The sequence below is a fragment of the Sesamum indicum genome, linkage group LG12 (assembly GCF_026168435.1).
Source record: "Sesamum indicum cultivar Baizhima isolate 11 linkage group LG12, ASM2616843v1, whole genome shotgun sequence".
Classification (NCBI taxonomy): domain Eukaryota; kingdom Viridiplantae; phylum Streptophyta; class Magnoliopsida; order Lamiales; family Pedaliaceae; genus Sesamum; species Sesamum indicum.
The window spans coordinates 14,816,896-14,835,710 of record NC_142668.1 but is presented as its reverse complement, the minus strand read 5'-3'; the positions used below and the strand labels follow the sequence as shown (position 1 = coordinate 14,835,710).

General features: G+C 35.1%; 3 protein-coding genes across 7 annotated transcripts; 2 read left to right on the top strand and 1 right to left on the bottom strand.

The window, feature by feature from the left end:
• The first annotated feature begins 563 nt into the window (after window positions 1–563).
• Window positions 564–3,850, top strand: LOC105175216 (Phototropic-responsive NPH3 family protein). 4 transcript variants are annotated; one of them, XM_088876345.1, is made up of 7 exons: window positions 564–869; window positions 992–1,279; window positions 1,441–1,578; window positions 1,664–1,733; window positions 1,867–2,274; window positions 2,385–3,122; window positions 3,288–3,850. In XM_088876345.1, exons 3-7 carry the CDS (start codon window positions 1,520–1,522, stop codon window positions 3,606–3,608), a joined length of 1,596 nt encoding a protein of 531 aa, XP_088732471.1. In that variant the 5' UTR covers window positions 564–869; window positions 992–1,279; window positions 1,441–1,519; the 3' UTR covers window positions 3,609–3,850. The 4 variants fall into 4 exon arrangements, with proteins under 4 accessions (XP_088732471.1, XP_088732472.1, XP_011095882.1 ...); XM_088876346.1 differs by lacking the exon at window positions 992–1,279 and having other exon boundaries at window positions 1,447–1,578; XM_011097580.3 differs by lacking the exon at window positions 992–1,279.
• Window positions 3,851–4,090: 240 nt separating this feature from the next.
• LOC105175215 (zinc finger protein CONSTANS-LIKE 10) lies at window positions 4,091–8,379 on the bottom strand. The gene is made up of 5 exons (XM_011097577.3): window positions 8,220–8,379; window positions 7,069–7,608; window positions 5,522–5,722; window positions 4,787–5,091; window positions 4,091–4,645 (listed from the first exon to the last, which is right to left on the bottom strand). Exons 2-5 carry the CDS (start codon window positions 7,579–7,581, stop codon window positions 4,516–4,518), a joined length of 1,149 nt encoding a protein of 382 aa, XP_011095879.1. The 5' UTR covers window positions 7,582–7,608; window positions 8,220–8,379; the 3' UTR covers window positions 4,091–4,515.
• A 3,164-nt stretch (window positions 8,380–11,543) lies between these two features.
• On the top strand, window positions 11,544–18,541 carry LOC105175214 (calcineurin B-like protein 3). 2 transcript variants are annotated; one of them, XM_011097574.3, is made up of 9 exons: window positions 11,544–11,833; window positions 13,734–13,888; window positions 15,237–15,319; window positions 15,468–15,578; window positions 15,819–15,927; window positions 16,254–16,306; window positions 17,121–17,201; window positions 17,458–17,570; window positions 18,176–18,541. In XM_011097574.3, exons 2-9 carry the CDS (start codon window positions 13,762–13,764, stop codon window positions 18,231–18,233), a joined length of 735 nt encoding a protein of 244 aa, XP_011095876.1. In that variant the 5' UTR covers window positions 11,544–11,833; window positions 13,734–13,761; the 3' UTR covers window positions 18,234–18,541. The 2 variants fall into 2 exon arrangements, with proteins under 2 accessions (XP_011095876.1, XP_011095878.1); XM_011097576.3 differs by having other exon boundaries at window positions 11,546–11,833; window positions 15,468–15,527.
• Window positions 18,542–18,815: the final 274 nt, after the last annotated feature.

The window sequence follows — 18,815 nt, the reverse complement described above, 5'->3', positions numbered from 1 at the left end:
ACTTAATTAGTATATTCTTAGATAGTACATAAGTTTCTTCTTTTTAAATCGACATTATTCAAGTGATAAGATTGAGCTGTTGAAGTCTAAATAAATGCTCCCGACAATAAAAATGAGTAGGAAATAGTTGAACTCCCAAACTAAACAAAAACTATTCTCACAAAATCGCATTTACAAGAATATTAATAAATGGCTATTATGATTGACAAGGCATTGAGATATATAGGAGAAAAGTGGTGGTTGGGTGGCCTCCATAAACACCAACATACATCTAATCTCATCAACTCCCATGTACCATCACCGTGTCAACTCCGACCAGTCCCAATTGAGATATCGCGAATCCCACGGTACCCGACAAGACACGTGGCCGACAAAGTATACAACCCTCTCAAAGAAGAAGAAGAAGAAGAAGGTTAAGAAGACGACTAAACCAAACTAGTGGGGAGAAGTATGATGAGAAAGTGCCCACATGATCCTCATCTTTCCAACAGGGCCCCACTTCATGAAAAACCCTTTTTTCAAGAATTGGTAGTAGCTGATTACCCACTTGCATGCTCAACAAAACTTCTCAATCAGCTTGAAAAATAGGGTGCTGATGATTATCATTAACTTATTTCTTGAATTCTTGCCCTTTTTCTATATTAAATGATGCATTAACTATTACCAATTAAGCTGACTAAGAGCACGTTTGTGTACAATATTTTCTCTAGGTCATATATTGTGTAGGGTTTTCTTTCTGTCCATGAATGAGCATTCTTTTCTCCCCTCTTCCTCTTCTTTGTCTCCTGTCTGTTGATCAAAAACTGTGTTTAATTCCTTTCCTAAACCCTTGACATGCATGAATCAACTGCCAGTCTTCCCGTTTTGAGGTAATGCAATATGTATGAACCGTTGGCTTTTTATCATTTCTTTGTACATGCATGATTATCCTCTGATTATTCACAAAGATTGAAGCCAACTTTATGTTTGTATATGTTGTGTTGTGCAATAGTTGTTCAGGAAAGGGAAGAAAGGTAAACAACTTTATGATCAACTTTTTAGTGCAACTCCATTTGTAGAGTATGGACAATGGGAAATTTTCAAAGCTTACGTCCGAAACTTGTTAAGGATCCTTATTGATTTCAAAAGGATGATGCCCAACTTCAGCTAGTTAGCTCTAGCATGTATACAAAGACATTGAGACACTGCACTTTTCTTTGCTCCACGATTTCTGATTGCTTTTATTCGGATGTCGGGATTCGAATATGAAGTGCTTAATTTTAGCGCCTCAGGTTAAACAGTAAGTAGTCAATATACAGAATGTCAGGGTGGATTTTGCTACTTCGCAGTCTTTTCTCGTATTATACAACGAGCAACGACGCAGTCTTTGCTTAAATTTCTGTCCAGTGTATCTTCTATCTATAGTATTAAAGGTTGAATTTATTGTGAACTTATACATAGGAGAAGGTGGTAAGTCCTAGTTCCATGATTTCGGCAGTGGCAATTTCCTTGCAAAAGCATAATTATCACGGAAGTTAAAATGAAGTTCATGAAACTGGGGACTCGTCCAGACACCTTCTACACAGAGGAGGCCACTAGGTACAAACGCAAACCTTAGCAACCCTAGTTGTAATTGCTATTCTGAAATGATCAGCTAATGCTGATGTAGTTTTGAAATTTTCAGGACAGTGATGTCTGATGTACCAAGTGACCTCACTGTTCAGATAAACGACGTTACTTACCTTCTCCATAAGGTAAAATATATCACAGCTATTAATACCCTGATCAGATATATAGTCATGTAAGAAAAGAAACTAATAGAGTACTGTAGTATGTTTTTGTATATGTCCGATCGAGATCACTCAAATGTGTGATTGTCTTGCCTAGCTACAGTATCCTCTTCTTCCAAAGTCCGGACTGTTGCAACGCCTTTGCTCTGAGTCAGATGATCGTTCCAACAGTGTTGCCCTGGACCTGCACGACATTCCCGGGGGAGAGGAAGCTTTCGAGCTCTGTGCTAAGTTTTGCTATGGGATCACAATCAACCTCAGCGCCCACAATTTTGTGTCTGCTTTCTGTGCTGCAAAGTTCCTCAGAATGACTGAAGCAGTTGAAAAGGGAAACTTGGCCATGAAATTGGAGGCTTTCTTTTCATCATGCATTCTTGAAGGTTGGAAGGATTCCATTTTGACTCTTCAGAACACTGAGAAAGTGTACGAGTGGTCAGAAAATCTTGGTATTATCAGGAGGTGCATAGAATCAATTGTTGACAAGATATTGACACCTCCAACAAAGGTTAGTGTAAATTAATATGTATATATATATGTATATGTATCTTTTTCCATGGTTTTCTGTACTACTATCTATAGTAATTATGTACAATTATGTATAAAAACGCTCTTCAGGTTACATGGTCTTATACGTATACTAGACCAGGGTATTGGACAAAGCGCCACCAATCATCGGTGCCAAGGGACTGGTGGACTGAGGACTTATCATTTCTTGGCATAGACATATTCCGATGCATAGTTGCTGCTGTTAAGTCAACAAATATGCTGCAACCACAGCTCATTGGCGAGGCATTGCACGTCTATGCAAGCCGTTGGCTGCCAGAGATCACAGAAAATAGGCCTAATGAGACTTCAACTTCTCAAGAACAAGATTCTCCAGGCAGAAAACAGAAAATTCTTGAGACCATTGTGGGCCTGATTCCGGCAGATAAAGGGTCTGTCTCCATTAAATTCTTGCTGAGACTCCTTAGAATCACCAACTTTCTTGCAGTTTCTCCGGTAACAAAAGCAGAACTCTTGAGGCTCTCAGGTTTACAACTCGAGGAGGCTACATTGAGTGATTTGCTGCTTCCAGCTCAGACCCCTAATGATCAAACCTCCACCAACATTGATATGGTTACGATGGTTTTGGAGAGTTTCTTGCGGCAGTGGAGAAGACAAACACCTGCAGATGAAAGTCGATTACTAATGTCCATACAAAAGATCGGTAAGCTTATCGATTCCTACCTGCCAGTGGTTGCAAAGGATGCCAACATGCCAGTTCAAAAGGTGGCATCTCTTGCTGAAACTCTGCCAGGGATTGCACGGCCCCACCACGATGATCTCTACAAGGCAATTAACATTTACCTCAAGGTATGGTGCTGCTAGCTAGATGTAGTAGAGACTACCTTTAAGTTAGCTTAGATACATGAAACCGACAAGTTTGCTTCTCCTTAATCAGTAGTTCCAAGTCTCATGTGCATTTCTTTACATCTGTTTTCTTCATGCAACGTTTATATCTATATTACTCTACAACAGGAGCATCCTGAACTGAGCAAAATAGAAAAGAAACAGCTCTGTCGGGTTCTAGATTGCCAAAAATTGTCACCAGGAGTACGCGCCCATGCTGTTAGGAACGAACATTTGCCGCTGCGAACAGTGGTCCAAATTCTCTTCTTTGAACAGGAGAAAGGAAACTATATAACAAATAAAAAGCATACATCTCGAGAACTTGGAACCGCTGGAGTTCTTGAATCTAATGATAAGCTGCCACTAAGACCAACCAGAAATCGAGAAGGGAAATCAGAGATGAGGGGGTTCTGCAATTCAGTTGAATTCATGCAAAAAGAGATTAAATGAGAAGAATGCCCTGAAGACTTGCAGCTAAGGCGGAGGAAGATAACCCACAAGGTGTATGCTTCACACCCACTGGCAGAGTGAATTTCTGCACATATCCTATGCACTTTAAAATGTAAACAATAGCGTATGTATAAAGCTATTCATTGTTCCTGTTATTGCTCCCGGTGTGTACATCTGTTCAATAACTAGCTCTTGGAATGAATGAAATCAAAGGGATCTGTGTATCAGATTGTTTTATTCAATGAACTTCCAAACTTGACCGCATGATTTTCACAATTTTAATCCATCTGCATGAACGAACACCGTCGTATGAACTTTGACAGTTCCCACTGCTCAAACAACCAATAGTAGAGTATATTTCAGATGATTGAAAAAGAAAAAAAGAAAAAACAAGCAAAGAGAACAAACACGATGGAAGTAAAGGAGGCGCAGAAATAAAGGAAAAAAGAAATGGATACACAGAACACGAGCAGAGCAAGAGAGAAACAAGAAACCTGGCAAAAATATATACAACCTTGACTTTGGGTTTACATATATCGAAGCAGTAGGTATCATATTACAGGGCTTCTGAGTAACCAAATCAAGTACATGGATGTTGCAGGTACAAATAGCAAGCTAAGATCATAAGTTTGCAATTCTTCACAAAAGTTGCAAATCTGGTCACCACTTTAATGCACAGAAGATGGCTCTTTAATGTACTAAGGAAAGTATAAGCAGGAAAATAATCTCTTTCTCTTTCGCTGCATGTCCTTCCTCGAAATAAAACAGGTGGTTGGTCCAAGACTTCATTATTTATGCACTTCGATTTAGCTCCTAAAAACGTCTTCATTACTTCACCCCCTGCGTACATATTTCAAGGCTTTAAAATACAGCATATCGTACCAAGTGATCCCTGGAAACTGTACATTCAGTGAATTCTTGTCAAGTCCAGCGGGTCATAATCATACGGATCACCGGTTTTCACAAAACGTCCCTTCACACGCTTCCTAACATCAGCCCTCGCCTTGCGTGAAGCATACCTTATTTTTTTATTGAACCTGTTTGGACGCACACAATCATTATTTTTATAAAGCATGGCTTCTTAAGCAATCTAAATGTTCAAACAACCAAAATCAATCAAATTCAGTTTTATGCCATAGAAAAGAAAGGTTGGAAATTTTTACGGCAACTATACTTACTTCCTTGACTTCCTTTTCTCTTTATACCGCAAGACTGCACCATCCCTGATAGCTGATGAAAACTGATTTCCAGGATAAGGAATATTGCACGGATGTTCCTCTATTGTAGCCATTGAAAACCCTTCACAATCTAGGTGATCTTTAGTTTCACACTCATGATCCGGCGCCAGAAACGAAAGTGAGAGAGTAGATTGCGCGGGTTCTGTAAAGCAAATGTGTGTATCGGACTTACAGCTTGTAATGGAGTCAGCAGATACTTGTTTACTGCATGCCTGCTGCATGGTTTCACTCTTGGAGCTGGATTCCTGGAATATTTTCAGACAAATTTGTTTGAACACAAACTCTGAGTAATAGACATCTATTAAAGATCATCATAAGATTATAAAGGATTAAGATCTATATCTTTTATATGCCTCCAGATGTAGTTGGTCTACTTAGCCACATATGTTAAAAGGTTTACTTCGAAGAAAGCTTATAAGCAAGCTTTTAAGATCTCCAAGACATTCATGGATTGTATAACCCACTTAATGTGTGAACTCATACCAATATATTGCCAAAGGAGACTTAGTTGCAGGAGTAATAAGAAACAGAAATCATGTCAATCATAAAGTTGAAATTAGAAAAGAAAGCATCAATTTTGGTGGAGTCTCCAAGAAATTGAAACATGAACTAGCAAGCAAATATCTAAGATGCCGTTTAAGTAACATAAGAAATCATGGGGCAGACATTTGCTACCTTTACACTCTTGACATTGCATTCAGTACCATGCTCGAACAAGCTATCAATTCCACCATTCTCAAAAAATTGTTGTGGATCATCAAGTTCATCAAAAACTGCTCCATAGTTTTCCAAATCCAAGTCGATATCTGAGATACCGAAGTCCAGGTAGAGAGTATCATCAATGGAGTCAAGATGCTTTATTCTCGATAAACATGCCTGCATAATTATGAATCCAAACCATAGTAGTTAGCGCTCGTAATAATTCATGTATAAAACTAATACAAAATTTAAGGAGACAATACAGGAATATGAAATGACGTAGATTAGCTGTGATGCCAAGACATGTTACACATCCAATCATGACAAGTTTAACTATAGCCTTTGACTTAATTCTACTGGAGCATTCTACAGATGTAAAGTGACACTTAAATTCTCTTATCCCATTAACCTAATAACACGGACATTGCATTTAAACTGCATTTAAGCAGTTTCTTATGTGTAAGAAGACTGAAAAAACCAGGGGGTTCTTAATCCTTTAGAGATAATATGATAATAGTGGAATTAATGCAGAAATATTTCGCTTGACAAGTATGGACACCTTACTAGGCATCTAATTTCTTTAAAGTTCATGTTGGAGAAATCATTTACCATATCCTCTAAATGGCCATAATTGGCATTAGAAAGGTAGATGGAAACTTAAAATTAGGAATCTGCTCCTCCTTGTTGGCACTGATGATGCACACCAGAAAATCTAAGTTTTAAAGTTTAAAGAATTCAGTTGCACGTATATTAACAAGGGTAATGTGTTGAATATAGACTCTGGATATTGTAGGACATCTTTGCCAGTCATTATTTTAACACGAATAGCTTGCATAGCCATTGGTTCCATAGTTAAATCATGTGATTCTTCAGTGTTTTCTACAAAATTTCTGGTCAGATGAAAAGGTTCTGTGAAATTAATAGGAGGGCAGGAGTTAGACCCGAAATAAAGTAAGGTTAGTAGCATACCTTCCTGGCATTTGGCCCCAGTCAACCAACAGCAACAGCCAAAAGTGCATGAATGCAGGGGAATTGGACCTATTATAGGATAAGTTCAGACTAGATGATTTCTCTTTTGCAAAGTAGAAGCAAATCAAATAGTACTACTGTTCCATTTAAATAAGCTAGTACAAAGATAGAATGTCGATTAAAGAACATAGTAAACTAATGGAGGAAACTTGAAGCATCTCCCAAGATTCTTTTGGGAAAAAAAAGGGAAGAAGTTCAGAAACTTCTAGAGAGTCGTCGTAGATTATTTTATTGGAGAAACACGAGAACCAGTATCCATAGTCCATATGTTTACCATATGAAAGGAGGAGAGAAAAAGAAATTCTTCCAAGTATTAGCTGTAAATTATAAGCCACTCAAACCTAATTAATGGTAAAACTGTGATTTGGTAAAACCAATTGAATGAGGGACCTTTTCCCCTACACTGCTGTTGGTCTGCTGAACAAAAGCTCCCATTTGGATTTCTGATGTTTCAACTTGAAGATTATTTATGAAGATCCCTGATTAGAAATTACCTTCTGATTGAGAGGATTAAAAGATTCACTCCCATTAAATTGCTCTAGCTTAGATGCATTGGTATCCAGAGCAGCATCTTCTGTACTATAACCAATCGGCAACGATTGAGATTGAGGGCGCCTTTCATATTCCTCTTCATTACTCATGGAATCGGCTTCAAGATTGCAACTTGACAAATCAACAGAAAAGAAGGGCCAAATCGTTGAAAACTCAGCTGCAGATGGGCATCCTGAATAACAATTGATTGTCTCCCTTTTGTGCTCCATAGCTGAAGAAGGGGCAGCATGTGCAGACCAATTGCAGTTTTGACATCGGGAGACGTTCTCTTCCATGCACCTGACAACTGCAGCCTGATGATGGCATTGTTCACATACAAGGGTCCTCAAGTGGCGCTTAGAAAGAGCATTTGCAGAATGAATGTTCCGATCACAGGATAAACATAAGCACGCTGCATCGGACCTACAATAGACCATGGATATTTGCTCGCTGCAAAAATCACATAATTGGCCCATTTTGATTTACCACCGCAACTCTCAACTCTGCAAGAATGCATAAATGGTAGTAATTAACAACTGAATTTCTGCTATTTATCAACTCATATTCCATGAAATATTGTATCTTTATATTTATTTTCCTTAAAAACTAATGGAAAAAAGTCAGTGGTGGCAAAGTGATTCATGAGATGGTATTTTCATAAATATTAAAGAATAAATTTATGTTATTGATAAAAATAGAGAAGTCTTCCTTGAAGTCGTCACAAAGAGCAAATAGGATGAATAAACTTGAACAGAAAATATATTATACATAATAAAAATCAAGAATTTCATCTTTCTCACAGCTTCTTAATAAAAACCCACATATGATCAAGATCGTGTTTTCTTCAACAGCAAGGGCAACAAATTTTAAAAGAAAAACAAGAAGATAAAAACCACTGAAAGATCAGCCACAGCTCAGAAAATACCCTTTACAAGAAGCGGATCATAAACCCCCTAGGCGTAACAAAGAGCGAAAGCAAATAAGGAACAATAAAGAAATCCAAAAACAGAGTAAAAACTTAAAAGTTACCAGTATCTGAAGAAGCTCTTGATATCAAGAACAGCGGCAAAACAGCAAGAGAAAACACCTCAAGAAACATCAAAGAAAAACATACCTATGTGCACTCAAGAATCATGCGCAGCCCGAGAAACGCGACGACGGGAAGGATGTGAGAGATAGCAGATATTGTGTACGCTTCTGTGTGGGTGTGGGTGTGTGTTCTTGGGATTGGGATAAGCAAAAAGGTGTAGACTGTAGCGTTGGGCAATTTATGAGAACCAAGTAGGCCCACACAAATCTACTTTTTGCACTTTTTAGTTTGTTTTTTAATTTTGCTTTTGTGAGTTGAAAGGAGAGGATAAGTTCTTTTAGGCCTACGGCTACAACTCTATCTATTGCACCACTGTCCGAAAGGGAAACCCCCTTTCTTTTTCTTACTTTAAAACAGGATATTAGAAAAAAAAAAAACAGCATCCATGTGATTATTGGCTACAAAGATTTCCTTGTTTTAGATAAAAAAAAGAAAAAAAAGGGTATATGCTGATTCTATTTTATTTAATATTGATGTTGCATACCACTTTTCACGTATAAAGTATTATTTATTCCAACTTTATACTAACTTTTTTATTTTAGAAACTATATAGTTGAATCAGATTTCCAAACTTATAAATTACTTCAACATTTCACATGCAATCGATATAAAAAACGTGACAATATTATTAGTTTTCAATCATTTCTTATTTACAATCGATGTGGAAGATGTAACAATATTATAAGTCCTTACACCAGGGATTTGAGATGGGAGACACCAGGGGAATGAGGATTTAAGATCTATAAATCTATTGAGTCATGAAAAGATAAAGACAAGTGAACGAGAATATGTAAATACAATTAGGACATTCAAATTGTCCCTATGAGACAGCCCAATGGTTTGGGATTCAGTATTTCATTGTGAAGACATTGAGTTCAAAATTCATTAAATGTGTGGGTAAAATATATATATAAAGAGCCATCATCATCAGCCACTCTAATTCTTAACTTATCTAAAATGTTCATATAAGACAAAGTTAGCACTAATATAAAACCTAGGGTTAAGATATAGACTTCCAAAAGTTAGTGTAATTAATTATTTTTATCTTGAAATTACAAAAGAAAAAGTAATTTTCTCTAAATTTGTAAAACTGAAAGAAAGTCCATTATACTCAGAATTTTTATATTTCTGAAAATAATACTAACACTAAATTAAATTTGTAAATACTATCATTTATTCAAATAAAACATAATTTTGGTGATGATAAAAGTATTACTAATAGGACTCCGCCACGTAAACATGCAACATCAAAAGGTTAGCCGGATGGGTCCCACTCTAACCCAAATTATTTGTTTGTAGGCAGCAATATTTAAGGTTGCGCTTACTTGTAAAACACGCTTCATCTCACCCCATCCAATCAAGTCGAAAGTTGTCAATCCTGGAATAATTTTTTTATTTGAAAGAAAAATTATCTCAAACAGATTTCACTAATTTCAAAATTATTTATAATCATTGCATTCTCTTTTTCTTTATCTAACATTTTTTTATATTTCATATCAATTATTATTATTTTATTTTTATTTCATGTTTAATCGTAGAAGAGATAAGTCGCTTTTTCAAGCTCAGAATCGGCCCATAAATATATGGGCTATTTTAGCTGCACATACGTTGGATCTGCATTCATTGTCAGCCCAATCCAATGTAACCACACAAATGTAAAATAAGAGGGGGTTTGTTTGAGCTTATGGAATTTTTAAAACTATTTTATTTTATTTTAAAACTGTTTGGATTTTCTTTTTAAATTATAAATTAAAAAATAAAATATTAGTAATTAATGAGACGTTTGGAAAATACTAAGAAAATTATAATTTGTATTAGAAATATTAAAAGACTCCTTTAGTTTAATCACATTAATTTTGAAATTATTATTATTAGTACTTTATAATTTATGACATCGAAAATACAACTAGTTGTTGCTGTTGTTTTATGTACCTTACGATTTCTATCAAAGTCAAAAATACGACATTAAGTTAAATATGTCCCCAATATGGAATGTGTTGAGAATAGCGTTGCCCAACAAATGATGTGCTAAACTAATAGGCTTAAAAAAACTCGTGTTTTTTTAATAAATATTTTCTCCATTTCTTTTTTTTTCTTTTAGGTAAAATAATTAAATACAACCTTAATTACATAAATAGAAGGTTCGTGATGCATTTTTTAAAGATCTACAAACCAACGTGCTCTCGATAAGCGGTGTGTTAAGGGTAGTGCTCGATTAATAGACTAAAAATACTCATATTTTCCTAAAAAATCTTCTATTTTTTGTTTATTTTTACATAAAATAAACAAACAATTTATATTCCAAAAAATATAAGTCTCGAAATGAACTTTTAAACTCTACACATCAATATACCTATCGGTATGGGGTGTGTTATGTGTGTAGACGGTAATATTGTTGAGTATAAAATATATTAAAAATAATATTTAACACGGAACATACTAAACAGTGTTAAATTAATCGATTAAAAAACTCATAGTTTCTTGTACTAGCAAATCCTCCATTTTGGTTCATTTTAAGTGAAATAAATAATTGTAATGTATATTACAAAATAGAAGGCAACTTTAAAAAAAAGATCCTCTATCTATTAAATCCTTTTAGGTAAAATAAATAAATGCAATCTATATTATAAAATATAGGGATAATTACACCCCCTCCCCTTATGTTTAATGTAATTACACGTAAACTCTCTATGATTTGGAATATTATATTTAGCACCCTAAAGTTTGTTTTCGTCTAACAAATTAGTCATTTCATTAGTCAAAATTCACTAAATTTGCTGATATTAGCAGAAAACTAAATGAAAAGTGATTTATACCATCGATCGACTTATTACTGATCTACTGCAGGTCAAACAATTTTTTTCGAATTAAACTATCCTTATAACGGTGAAAATATATCTCCTTATATACATTAACTCGTGAAGACGTATGAGCGTAATTTGATTATAAAAAAATTATTTGACCTGAAATAAGTCAGTAATAAGTTAATTGTGGGTAAATATAGATTTTTTTATTAATACAAGCAAATTCGATTAATTATGACTAATGCAGAAATTAATTTATTAGATGAAAATAAACTTCACAGATGATAAATATAATTTTTCAAATTATATAAAATTTATATGTAATTATTCTAAATCTCATAGAGAGAAGGAAAATATAATTATCCTTAGAAAATAATAAATTGAAGTTGTATTTTTGAAGATTGACATGCCATAACATAGAGCATGCTGAGACAGCATTTTCACCAGCTAAGCGGCGCGGCCCCACCGAATTCTGCCTCCCATATGCTGACTGCATTCTTGATTCACTTACGCCAACACTTTCTCTCTCTAGGTTTCCGTACCTGTAGTCCTCCTCCAATTTAATATCAATTTTGATTTATTTCCTTAGTTTTTCCAATTTTATTTATTTTTATCCTATTTTATTCCTTTTCATCGCTCAATAATTCACTACTATATTGATTCAATTCCAATCATTTGTTGCTTTTGTGCTTTCCTCTTTTCCTGGGGGAAAAAGATAGAGAAAACCACAAAACCCCCAATTGCGATTTCGATATTTTTTTTCGAATTCATAGTGAATCAGCACAGAAAATGTTGTGTTTTTGTTTATCTTTTACTCCAATTTTCTCTTAAAAGGTACCCCTCTTTTCTGTGCTCTTTCTCGTGTACGTATCTGCTTTGCTGATGTGTTTCTATATATGTGTGTGTCGTATTTGTGTTTTGATTAGTTGGGCTTGTTTCTTGCTGAATTGTACTGCATTTTTCCTCCAAAAATTTGAGATTTTTGTCGGATGGATCGGCGAGTTTGTATTTTGGATCAATGCATGTTGAGATCAATGCTTTTGTGTTCCAATCCAATTTCCTCATCTTTTTTTCATGTCTTGAATTATTATTGTATTTTTTTAGTTTTTCTGAAATTGATTTTGCGGGCTAATTTTTAGTGTGATTTGAACTTTGTGTTTGGCTGATTGTTACTTTTCTAGGTTTCAGGTTGATTTTAAATGTACTTCAGCAAGGTATTGCTGTTTTGTCCTGGGATTTTAGTGATTTCTTTTTAGGATCCCTGTAGAATGAATTGATTAAACATGCTTAAAACTGTTGAGGAAGATACTAATAGTTGAGGAATGTGTTACCTTTTCGAACTTCGAGAATTTTATGTACTTTTTTGCAAGTCATCCGGACGAGTAGGTGTAAGTTCCGTTTTTAAGTGATTCAACCTGGGTTGCGATAGTATGGGTTTTCATGGCCGTTGATGTGGTAATGATGTGGCAATATCTCGCTATGGGTCTTTTGCATTCTCTATCATAGATGTAGGAGAAGTGAATATTTTATGGGTTTTTAGTTGGCCATCTGCAATTGTAGATCTACAAATTGACAATTGCATGTATTGCATCTTCTAAGATAATTTCCCTGAAGTGAAGACGAATATCTAGAACAGCTTTTATAGAATCTATGTATTCTCTGCAAACTTGGTCCTACTAGAAGAAGTTCTGTTCTGAAAACCTATCTTAATTGGATCATGTCGAATGAATCCATTAATCGGATTTTGAAAAATAAACAGGACCAAAAATAAAGTTCTCACTCGGTCAAGTTTTTATTGATAGCATCAGGTCTCATTTCCGGTCTTCCTTTCTTGTAAGTGTTGAAAACAGAGCGTCCTTTCTTGTGAAAATGCATATCAGCGCATGCTCTTGAATTTGCTTGCAATACTAGGCATGCAGTAAATGCTAAAATAAGATTTTAAATGATCTAGAAGCCTGTAAATACAACAGAGTAGCTAAGATAAATAAATGATAATGGAGATTGGATACAACTTGCATACTTTACGTACATGTATGCACAAGCACTGTACAGCGTGTTTAGCAACCTAGAGAGATTTTCCGAGGAGTATAAGTCTTCTCAAAGTTATGTGAAAATTTCAGGAAATGATTCTTTTAGTTGTTTGCAAGAATAAGTTCCAATTTTTACACCTGAAGCATGAAAACAAATCAGCAACACTTCACACTGGTATTAATGATATTCTTAGCAGTTATTTGGCACAAACGATAAATGTGCCTATTTAGATTGACTAATATTTTCTAATTTTTGACTGAATCTCTGACCATTGATGGCCTTCTGAATGTCTTCTTTTTCTCTGGTTTAGGTAATACTTCCTTTGTCCATTATCATGTGTGCTTTATATTGGTGATTTCTATTAATAATGTTCAATTTAACTAAAATGCAATTTACTTTGCTAAATTTTTATGGTAAAATTATTAAAGAACATAAAAGATTTAACCCTTTCAACTCTCTTCTACAACTTTACACTTACAAACAAATGCAGTCATTTCTCAATCTGATTAATTGATGCTTAATAAATCTCAAAACCACTAATTTGCAAATCTTATGCTGTTATTCCCCTCATGGAAATTTCTCACTGGATTCTCTAATTTCTATACATCAGTCTGCAATTATAAAGTTTGATTGATACATTTACTAGTACTTGTAATTTTTTTCTTATATTGAATAACAAGAAATTCACTTTATTGGTTTAAAGGTATGGAGTGTTATGATTTCTGGAAAAGATGATGGTGCAGTGCTTAGACGGAGTAAAACACTTGCTTTCTTCTGTCGTAAATTGCTGTGACTCTGATATAAACAAGCAACCCAGGGGCCTCCAGAATCCTGAAGCCTTAGCCAGGGAGACAGTGTGTATGTCATTTATTGTTTGAACTTTATCAAAATTTTTCTAGGTGAAGTCAGATTGGTGTTGTTATATCTGTTTCATTTTTCTTAAGGAAAGGGCATCTTTTTTAAGTTGTGGTAAAACTATGCCAATATTTGACGTTGTTGTTGGTTCTTGTAATTAATTTTATCTGGTCTGTAAGCAGTAATAATTTCTGTGACTCCAATTCATTTTGTTGACAAAATTCAGCACAATGATTAAATATGCTAATGATGATCTGAACAAGCATATATGTCACGTGGGTACAAATATAAAAAAAATTATTAAAGTCAATTAGGGTGAGAATGCAGTTCTGACTTGCTGATTTTTAAATTTAATAAATTGAAACTGCCAACATGAGTTTCACAAATTAATTCTATGGTAGAGAATTTGCTCAAAAAAGTAAGATTTGCAGAGTAAGAACACTTCATAGTGGCATGTTAAGTTATTACTTTTAATGTGACGCTGGGCTGTTTTTCGTTGGACCGAGATTATGGGTTGATAATAGGTGGTAGAGTTTATGAAATGATTATTAAAAAATGCAACTGAAGTTGATAAAAAGTCAATTGATGCACTTGCACTTTGTTGGGTGCAGTTCAGCCCATCACAATGAAGTGAGACTTAGACATTTCCTTTTATAGACACGTAGGTTTTTGTTGTAACTGTGCTGTGGTGATTTGAGATTGCTTTACTCTTGAACTTCTACCAACCACCCACGAGCAAACCTTTGCTACCCAGTTTTCAGACCATAACATAATTGAGTTATGTCTTATGTAGCTGATAGGAACATGTCCAGATCAGACAAAAAGTGCAATGTGGTTATGCAACTCTAGAGAAAGAAATATTAAAAAGTTCTAACAATATTTTGGTTGCGAAATAGCAACTATATTTTCTAAATTTTAACTATTTCCCATTGGCTGGGTCAGCAATTTCCTTGTTGAACAAGAGAAACAGAAGATATCTCGAACTGGAGTATTTCTTATCGAAGAAAAAGGTGTCCAATGTGTTATTTGGCTGAAGAAGTGAGGAAGTAAATGAAGATCTTGTGTGCATCTTTGCATGATACAATTGAGCACTCTGAATGCAAGTTTGGTGGGATTTTATTTATTTTAGTTTGATTATTTACTTGTCTTTCCTCTCTAGGTGCCCGCTTTTCCTGTTTTGGGTGATGGTAACTAATTAAATTCAAGATGGTAAAAGAAAATTTCATCTGGCATTAATATTTCCATGTTGAACAAGAAGGAAGATTGGTTTAGTGAATTGCATAAATGGCATCTTGCAGCTTGTATCAATCTAACACATATGCTCTTTTGTTTCTTTGATACTCTGATGCAGTTAGTGTTAGTGAAATTGAAGCATTGTATGAATTGTTTAAAAAGATCAGTAGTGCTGTGATCGATGATGGCCTGATCAACAAGGTACTTGATGCTATTATCTGGTTATTGGTTAATTCTGCGAAGTTCAATTTGAGTTTATTTATATTGGTCCTGCACTTCTCCTCTTGTTACTGGTTTGCTTACTGGATCTTAATTTGTATTTTTGACTTGTTTATATGTTCGTTTACAGGAAGAATTCCAGCTTGCGTTATTTAAGACAAACAAAAAGGAGAGTCTATTTGCTGACAGGGTTAGTTTTCATGCGCCAAATACTGCAAATTCCTTAAAAATAGCAGACAGGGTTAGTTTTCATGAGCCAAATACTAAAATATCTTATCTCTGCGGAATATTTTCTTAAATACACACTCCAAGTGAAGTGTCTCAACCTAATGTTTGATGGGTTTGCCCAACATGTTTCTAATGTTGTCATGCAAATTTGACTGTGCTTTTGTCTCTCACATTATAGTCGTTGCCTTTGTTGCTATTATCATCATTTTCTGTTTTTTGTTAGTTCACTCTTACCAGTTATTATAATTGCAAGGTATTTGACTTGTTTGATACAAAGCACAATGGGATATTGGACTTCGAAGAGTTTGCACGTGCTCTTTCGGTTTTTCACCCAAATGCTCCACTTGATGACAAGATTGACTGTAAGTATCATCACTGCATGGTTGGTCTTTGGGTTTACAGTTCTAATCTCTGACAGATTTCTTCTTGAATAATTACGTATTTATTCTGAGGCATAATGATTAGGGATATTACAAATTCTGCATGTGTAGCACCTCCAGTTTTTCAAATTTTAATTTTTTTAGCCATGTGATTTATTTGTTTTATCTCTTCTTCTTCTTCTCTCTCTTTGGTTTGTATTGAGTGGGGGTTGGGTGGGTTAAGAAGATGTACATAATTTAATGTCCCCCAAAACTCATTGAATTTGATTTTCCTTCAAGCTGTTGATGCCAAATTTTTACCATTACAGTTTCATTCCAATTATATGATCTCAAGCAGCAAGGATTCATTGAACGACAGGAGGTAAATCTCTTTTTCCTTGAAAGACAGCACAATAGAAGTTTTGGAAAATTGGAGGTTTATAAGAATATTTCGGTTCAGTCTAAATTTTGTCAAGATGTGAATGTGACTGCTTTCATATAAATACAATGGTAGTCTACATACTATTTTAATGGTTTGTATTCTGTTGCTTTTAGTTTTCGTACAGGACACTACTAGATGGTAGCTTATTTGTAATGCAACACTGTAGGATAAAATTTAGCTGTAACAGCTGTTGGCTAATTGTACTGCATACTGATACTGTTAGGTGAAAAAGTGATAGCTGCTTTTGTATCAAGAGTAGTTTATGAGATTATTTGGAGAACGTGGCTTCTTAGACCAACCTTGAGTGGCTTGCTTAACCACTTTTGGAAAAAAAACCAGATTTAATTTATTAAGCACTTAGCAGTTATGAACTTGTATTTCTTGTCTAAGCATTCTTTCGTACCATCACTGATGGAATGTGTATTATACTACTAAATACTAGGAATTCTGGAATCAACTTTCCTCGTCACTTGCTTAGTGACAATACGAGCATCTAAACACTAAGCAACATATGCCCTTGAAATTCTGTTGCTACCTGATATTGACTGACATAGACAGGCAAGTGCACACACACACATATGTGTGTGTGTGTGTGTATGTAGTTGTGTACATCAAGGACTTCAAGTTTATACGACCTCTCATAATTCAAGAATGTCCTTATAGAAATTTGTGAGTGTAAATGTCATCTCTTAGTAATTATCATTTCATCTTTTCTAACCCATCGAGTTCATGATCTATCATTGGGTTATTGTAGGTAAAGCAAATGGTGGTGGCAACGCTGGCTGAGTCTGGCATGAACCTCTCAGATGATGTTATAGAGAGTATCATTGACAAGGTGAAGCCCCTGGCCTTATTGTTACTCATATCTAACTCTTTTGATGGTTTGTTGAATTCTATACCTTTACCTTTTTTTCTCCATGGCCTTTTGCTTGAGTGGCAGACTTAGAGACTCGCAGTTGCTTTTTTCTTTTTTATAATTTTGTCCCAAACTAATTAATCAATTTCTGTGGGCACCCTGGACACTCAGCCTGAGTGTCTTAGCAGTTTTCTCCAGCAATAATCTGAGTCATTATGTCACTGCTTGGTTTCAGACGTTTGAGGAAGCGGATACCAAACATGATGGGAAGATTGACAAAGAAGAGTGGAGGAATCTTGTGATGCGGCATCCATCTCTCTTAAAGAATATGACCCTTCAATACCTTAAGTAAGTTTGCCATATAATTTTTAGTGAGATCTATGAACTTCATTTTATTCAGCTGATTTTTGGGAGACAATGTGGCAGTTTGAAGGCCCACAAAAGTAATTAGTAGTTTGCGTTAGTGGTTTTTTATTTATTGATTTGTTTGCTCAGAACATTGTCATGAGTTTAACTTATTATCTCCACATACTTCAAATAAAGGAGTGGATCATGGTTCGCCTGCAAATCCTTCAAGCCAGAAAATTAATTATATTTACCATCCATATGTGATAAAGATACACGCTCTTGCATATATGCATATCTTGTTTGGTTGGAGTCTTCTGCTGAAGTGGGATAAAATGCCATTATTCGACAACAATTGCTTCTTTCTGCTTCAGGAAACGATTTGTAAATATATGTATCTATCTCATGCAAACAAATCCCGAAACCATTTTTTGTTGTCTATAATGCCTCTCCTGTATTAGTAGCTTTCTTTAGGCGCTAAATATATCTATAATTTGTAAGTAAAACTTGAAATATATTTATGTGGAATTATTCTCTTAGGTTCAGTGTCAGTCTATGCTTAGAACATAGCTTCTGAGTCCCTGAATCTGATTATTTTCTATGAACAGAGACATTACCACCACATTTCCCAGCTTTGTATTTCATTCTCAAGTTGATGATACCTAAGTCGGAGAACACCTCCTGTTGCAAGTCTTGGATCACGTGGCATTTCAAGTCCACACAGCATGTCTGATTTTCTGTGTAAAGGCCTACAAAAGAAAGCTCTCGCCCCAATTGGATGCAGAGATGGAAATGTTGAATTCTTTTGTTCCTTTCAATATATGACTATTTGTCGAGTTTATATTTCCTTGGTCAGAGACACAAACATTTCATTTATTATGATAGCCTCTAGGAGTTTGAACATATGTATTGTAATTGTTACTTTTCAGTTTTGTTTAAATATGGAAGCAAGGCTTTAGTTGTGTTATTTTCAATAGCTGTATTGGCTCCAAAGAGGTATGGCTATGTGTTGGTCACAGTATGTTTTTTTCCCAGAAAGCAGTAGCACTCTCTGCGTTGTGTCTAACTTAGTGAGCCCTGAGGCACCCACCCCACATGATTAGTGGCTGTGAGGGCTTATTCACTTGGTTTCAAGTTGTTCTATGTAGGTTTAGAAAGGATTGAGAAACCGAGTTTGGGTTTTTAAAAATTTGGAGTGTGTGTTGGGAAATACTGAAAATGTTTGATGTTATTTTAGAAGAGTTCTGA

Excerpts from the sequence above, each read along its gene's own strand:
- LOC105175216 (XM_088876346.1), top strand. The coding sequence starts at position 1,520 with ATGAAGTTCATGAAACTGGGGACTCGTCCAGACACCTTCTACACAGAG. Across the intron at positions 1,579-1,663 it reads TACACAGAGGAGGCCACTAG|GACAGTGATGTCTGATGTAC; the intron begins GTACAAACGCAA and ends TGAAATTTTCAG. Across the intron at positions 1,734-1,866 it reads TTACTTACCTTCTCCATAAG|CTACAGTATCCTCTTCTTCC; the intron begins GTAAAATATATC and ends TGTCTTGCCTAG.
- LOC105175215 (XM_011097577.3), bottom strand. The coding sequence starts at position 7,581 with ATGGGCCAATTATGTGATTTTTGCAGCGAGCAAATATCCATGGTCTAT. Across the intron at positions 5,723-7,068 it reads TTAATCCTCTCAATCAGAAG|GCATGTTTATCGAGAATAAA; the intron begins GTAATTTCTAAT and ends ATAATTATGCAG. Across the intron at positions 5,092-5,521 it reads GCAATGTCAAGAGTGTAAAG|GAATCCAGCTCCAAGAGTGA; the intron begins GTAGCAAATGTC and ends AAAATATTCCAG.
- LOC105175214 (XM_011097574.3), top strand. The coding sequence starts at position 13,762 with ATGATGGTGCAGTGCTTAGACGGAGTAAAACACTTGCTTTCTTCTGTC. Across the intron at positions 13,889-15,236 it reads CTTAGCCAGGGAGACAGTGT|TTAGTGTTAGTGAAATTGAA; the intron begins GTATGTCATTTA and ends ACTCTGATGCAG. Across the intron at positions 15,320-15,467 it reads ATGATGGCCTGATCAACAAG|GAAGAATTCCAGCTTGCGTT; the intron begins GTACTTGATGCT and ends GTTCGTTTACAG.